General features: G+C 48.0%; 1 protein-coding gene across 1 annotated transcript in view; it reads left to right on the top strand.

Annotated features, from left to right (window-relative positions):
• Nucleotides 1-866: 866 nt before the first annotated feature.
• Nucleotides 867-6,000, top strand: part of GNAI2 (G protein subunit alpha i2) — a 153,157-nt gene continuing 148,023 nt past the window's right edge. The window contains exon 1 of the mRNA XM_029050767.2: nucleotides 867-1,161. Within this exon, the coding sequence (XP_028906600.1) occupies nucleotides 1,044-1,161 (118 nt within the window). The 5' untranslated portion in view covers nucleotides 867-1,043. The remainder of the gene's footprint in view (nucleotides 1,162-6,000) is intronic.

Here is a 6,000-nt window from a genome sequence, read left to right as displayed (position 1 = left end):
GAGGTCAGCAGAAGGAGAGACACAGGGAGAACATTAGCGTGAGAGAAACAAAGAGTGTGTGCTGGGGTGTAGTGGGATAAGTGGATAAGTGGAGTGGATAAGTAGGAGGGAGAGCCCTGGTCGAGTGCCTTAAAGCCAACGGACATTCCCCATCCTAGGAAGGGCAATCAATTTCCAGAAGTTCTCCCCTAGCAGTGGCAATGCTATGGGAAAAGTGTTGGGTGGGGCGGAACTTTCTCAACCCCCACTGCCCCTGCTCTCCTCCCAGTCCCAGAGTTGTCACGAACTCAGGGCAGCATAGGAGGTTCAAGTACCTCCACGCCCTGCTGTCTTCCCCACTTCCCAGATACCCGTGTCCCAGAAATGGTTGGAGGGAGAGGATCCCTATTGCCCCTTCCCTCAAAGGGACGCCCTAACTCATTCATTCATTCAATCGTATTTATTGAGCGCTATGTGCAGAGCACTGTACTAAGCGCTTGGAGTGTACAATTCGGCAACGGATAGAGACAATCCCTGCCCAATAACGGGCTCACAGTCTAAACTCCTTCCCATCTAATTCTGGAGGGTCTTCGGCCGGCCCTTTCTTCGGAATCCCTATTCTGCATCGGCCGGCCTGCTTCTCACTCCTCCGTCCAGCTCCCTCCCCGACGATTCTGAGGTCAGCGCCCTCCTACCCCACGCCTCCACCCCCCAGGGTGCCTCGTCTCTCCCCGTCGGAGCCCCTCTGGTCTAGCTGGATCCCTTCGGATACTCTCCCATTCCTCTCGGCTCCCAACGCGGAGCTAGCCGATCGCGGCCCCACCCCCAGGCCCCGCCCGGCCCCGCCCCCGGTCCCGCCCCCAGCCCGCGGTCGCCGCTAAGGGGAAGGCGCCGCCCGCCCTCGCTCCAGCTCCCGACTCGAGCGGCGGCTCCCGGGGCCTGGCCTGAGAGAGGAAGAGCCGCGGCGAAGAACAGAAGCGGTCCCGAAGCGGGAGCCGGAGCAGAAGCCGGAGCCGGGGACGCTGTGGGGGTGGGAGCGGCGGCGGCCGGGCCGGGCCGGCGGGATGGGCTGCACCGTGAGCGCCGAAGACAAGGCGGCGGCCGAGAGGTCCAAGATGATCGACAAGAACCTGCGGGAGGACGGCGAGAAAGCGGCGCGGGAGGTGAAACTGCTGCTCCTCGGTAGGACCCGGGGATCCCCCGCTTCCCCTACTTCCTTCTATCTCCCGCTCCTCTTGCCGCCCCAGTTCCCCGCTCTTTCCACGCCCTCCTGCTCTCCCGGACCTTTCTGGCTCCCCGATCGCTTTTTTCCTCTTCAAACTCTGTCGTTAGCCGAGCCCCTCTCTGTCCCTCCCACCCGTCCCTCTTCCTCCCTCCTCGTACCCCTCGATCTTCCTCTTTCCGCCCTCCAATTCCCCCTCTACGATGACTCCTTACCTCTACCTGAGATCCGCTTTCACCGCCCCCCCCCCCTCGGTCTTCTTCTTGTTCCCTTCGGCCCCACCTTTACTCCAAACCCTCTCCCGAGACGCTTTCCCTCCAGATCTCTGGGTTCGACTTCCGTCCCTCGCCCAACTCCCCAGATCTTCCTGCAGTAATTCCCCCTTTTCATCGTTTTCCCCCACCTCCCTGACTTTTCTGGACTCTTTCCCTCCCTTCGCCTCTTCCCCTGTTGCCCACATCTCTCCACCCCTTTCTTCCCAATTCAGTCCTCTTATTTAATCTCTTTCACTCCCCGCAATCTCTCCTCCTTCCCCGTCGCGCCATCGCCCCGACTCTCCCCTCTTCCATGTATCTATTCTTCCCACCCTCAAGTGGTCGGGAGAGACGTCTCTTTATTCCAGAGGGAGTTATGGGAGGTTAGGGGGCTGAGTACCATGGTGGCGAAGGAGGACTGCGTTGTGGATTCTCCTCCTTGTGAAACTAGAAAAGGGAGGGCTGATAGAGGAGCCTTTTGACTCTTCTCCAGCCAGAGGCTGCGGGGAGCGGGGGGAATTGGGGACGGGAGTGCTCTCATTAGAGAGAAATATGGAGAGTTTTCTGGGGCTAAAAAAAACATATTTGGGTGCTGCAGTAGACCATGGGTCTTAGGGATGCAGGCTGCCTTCTAAATCCACATTCTAAACGATTTTAAATTTTATGTAGTTACCTTTCATCCTGTTTAGGTCCAGAGAAGCAGGGAGTTGCATTAAAGTAGTTATTGCGTTTCAGTGTTGGCATATTTAACAAGTTGTTGTTCTGAGTTGTGAGTGGGTTGAATTCCTGGAAGAGGGGATTTTGACTTCTAAATTTGCGATAGCAGTTATGCTCCTAGCCCCTGGGGAAAATGGTGACGCTGGAGGGAAGTGGGAGGTGGTGGGGAGAGACTGACACTGCTGTCCAAGGAAAAGGAGCTACAACTCTCTCTCTCTCTCTCTCTCTCATCCTCCATAACTTTGAACAGAGGAAACGGGGTAGAGTGACAAGTAAAGCCCTGTTATTGACTGACCTACCACACATACATATGTGTTATGCGGTCTCCTTTAAACAGTTCTGGGCTTTGGTTTGAATTGCGACTTTCTGGGCGCAGGGGATGGGGTGGGAGGGTAGGGAGAGTGTCATTTGGTATATGGGAGCAATGCCATACACAGTGGCTTAGGTGCTTGTGCTCCAGGGGGTCTCTTGTCTGCTGGGCAGTGTTGATGGAAGGAGATAGGGATAGAACCAATTGAAGAGATGTTATGAAAACTTTCAAAAATCTGCTCCTCCCACCTCCCTCTCCCCCCACTCCCCCACCCCCAACCAAACCCTAAGGGATTGGAGAAGTGAGTAGTGACAAAACAGCTGCCCTTCTCTGTGTGGACATGAATGCTTCCTGCCTTCTGAAAAGACGGAAGAAGTGACTGTCCAATCCTCAAGGCTCAAGTCCCTTGTTTTTGTCTAGGAGGTATTGATGCCCCCAGAGTGAATCAGCTGCTCATGGCCTTTAGGATAGACCTTAATCTGCCCTGTGGATTTACAATGGAGTGGATAGGGATGTCGATTTTCATACTGGAGAATACATCCCTGAATAGAGTAGTGATCTTACCCTTTTTCCATACTACAAATGAACTCTGGCCAGAGGTGGCAAATGCCTCCAGATTTACACTTTGTTGTAAAGATGATGGGTATTTGATTATGCTCCTTGTAACTAATTAGAGTACATAAAAAGACTTGTTTCTCTAGGGCTGCATGAGTTCTGGTATTGATAAAATGATCTGACACAAGTCAAATTTATTTGTAGGGAAAGATTGAGAGCCAGCCTTTTACTGTGGGGTTGATTAAAATGGAAAATGAGGAAAAGTCAGAAGTTGTTTCCTGTGCATTTAAGCTGTAACATAAGCATCCATCCATCAAGGATATTTGTCATCGTATTTAATTACTAACATCTCTAATTTGATAGGCTGATTTTTTTTTCACTTAGCCAGTATAATATCCCCCTTTTAAGAAATATAGCTTTTAAGTTCCATTCCTGTGACCATCGAGTAACTGAAAAGCAGTACTGGTTTAATCTTTCTAATGATGATGTGGGTGACCAATCTTGACGGATTTTCTCTTTTGGAGTAAACACTAGAGGTGTGTGCTCCTTGCCCTTATTTCTGGAATATACTGTTGGGGCTGGAGTTACCTGAGCCCATGGTAGGAGTGAGTGAGAGGGTTATCTTCAATCTACTTGATATTTACCTCAGAGGATTCTGACTGAATTCTAAAAGCCACAATAAACTGAATTTCTTTTTTTTTTAGCAGCTGTTCAAGTGCAAATAGTGCTGAAGTCTTGAAATATATTATTGCCCTAGTTTGAAGCTCGAAATTGCTTCCAGGTTAACAGGAGGTAGCTGTAAAAATCAGACAGAAAGCAGTGGCAAATGATTGAGTCACACAGGTTCCTCTCTCAGGATAGTGACAAATTATGAGTAAATTTTGGGGCCGATGTGTCAATTTCAGGGTAATTATTAGCTAAGTGAATTTAGTCAAATTGCATGTTAGGCCTGTAGCTTCAACTAAGTTGGATTTTAAGATCTGAGAGAATTTGGAGATTAGCAAATGTTTTCAAGATGGAAACTCTAGTTCTAAGAGGCTTTTTACTTTAAAAAAAAGTTTTAATTTTCTGACAGGTGATGACTTTTGGAGAGGAAAAGGGCAGATTTTGCTTAATGGCATGTCAAAGCCAGAGAGAACATTTTCATCAAAGTTTCTGGTAGTTGCAGCTTCACTGATGAAGAAAATGGACTGCAGTTCTGGAGGTAGCAAAACCTGGATTGGCCCATGTTAGTTATTCTTTCTTTGCAAGCTGCTGTGGTGTTTCATTTCGGATAGACAACGATGGCAATAGGAACATGATACATCATTTTGTGTCTCCAGAGGGTAATTTGTATGGCCAATTTTTTTTCTTTCTTCAGGTGGCTTGAATTGAAAGGGGTTTTTAAAAATATATTAGTGGGGCCTCTCTCACTGACCCCCCCCAAGAGCCTGCTGTGTTCCTGCTTTGCTGAAATATTTTAGTGGAGTTGGGGGTTGGGGGGGGGGGGGCGCCTGTCGTTCTTGGAGCTCCTGGAGTATAGAGCCATAACTGGGGGACTTTATCAGTACATTTGTCTGCTGTAGCTGAGCAGCTGTGGCAATCAAAGAAGCAGCTCCTTGTCCCTCACTCTAGTCAGCACCTTTGAGGAAACAGCATTGCTTTTGTGTTGGGTGGCAGTGGAGAGGGGTAGAGGGCTCAACAGCTCCTCTGTCCAATCTAAACTCTCTCTTCAGTCACTTCTAGGCACGTGAATTCCTGCCCCCTTAAAGGGTGGCGGGTGTCCCTAGACTTTTTTTATGTTCAGCCTTCCTGGTGCTTTCAGAAAGTGGATTCTTGGTCCTATGTCACTCTCGGTGATGTTCAGTGAAGTGAAACTCACTTCTGCTTGAAAATGGACTCTTTGATTCCGTTGAATTTTTGTCCTTGGAGATTTTCATTCTTGGGGGTAATCTACATCCATTTTAAATCTTGACCGTCTGTGAAAAAAGTACTAAAGAGTTTGGTGCTTAGTCCCCCTCCTGACAGGCCTTTTGTTTAATTCTCCTTCTAAAAATAATCAAGTCCTCCTTTTTGTGTAAAGTCTCTCCCCCATTTTTTTTTTCTCCATTTTCCCCAGTGAATTAAAATCCTGAAAATTTCTCAGCCTCCAGCATCTGGCTGCATCTAGGGCAGGGTGGAGATTTTTCAGGAGGCATGCATGTAGACTTTGATGCTTAGGGTTTCTAAAATTGTGCTGAGATTTGTCAAACTTTTCATCCTTTAAGGAGTATAAAAAGCAGGACCCACGGGTTTTTATTTTGAGCTGGAGCCTGGGAGAGAGATTGCTGCTGATTTTCAGCCAACTGTCAATATCTAAAAATCTTGTTCCTGTGATTGGCAGGCATAGTGGGTGAAGGAAATGTTGCTGCAGCTTTTTAATCAGAAGGGCAAGGTGGTGTGTTGTTCTGTGTCCTACAGTTTCCAGAATGTTGGTTTTGAACTTCAGTATCAGTAAATCCCTCCCTTCCTCTCCCATAGGCACACCTCCCCCTCTGGATTTCTGCAGGCTCTTCGTGTTGATTTTGAATATTTAAAGTCAAAATTGGGTTTTGCATCTTGAAGGGGAAGGGAAACCATTCTCTTAATGGTTTCTTTAGCGTCAGTTTTAATGTTCCTGTAAAGTTCTGATTGCTTACAGTCCAGATTCTGATTGGTTTAAAGCATGAAAGTTATAGTTGTGAAATTGAGGGTTTTTTTACAGTTCCCCTGCTCACAAATGTAATTTATTACAGAAAACTAAGGCAAAATCATTTAGCTAGATAGTTCCATTACCTTTCTAGTCTGGAAGATGGTTTTACTAGGCCAAGAGTGTATTGGAGTATGCTAACAGTATTGCTATTTTGAGACCGTTTTCAAATGCATACATTTGTTTGATCATTTTGGTCTTTTCTTTTATCCTCGTTTTAGCAAGTAAGTGGAAATGGCCCACCCCCACGCTTTTA

This window comes from Ornithorhynchus anatinus, chromosome X1 (genome assembly GCF_004115215.2).
Source record: "Ornithorhynchus anatinus isolate Pmale09 chromosome X1, mOrnAna1.pri.v4, whole genome shotgun sequence".
NCBI lineage: Eukaryota > Metazoa > Chordata > Mammalia > Monotremata > Ornithorhynchidae > Ornithorhynchus > Ornithorhynchus anatinus.
This window is presented reverse-complemented; position numbering and strand designations above follow the sequence as displayed.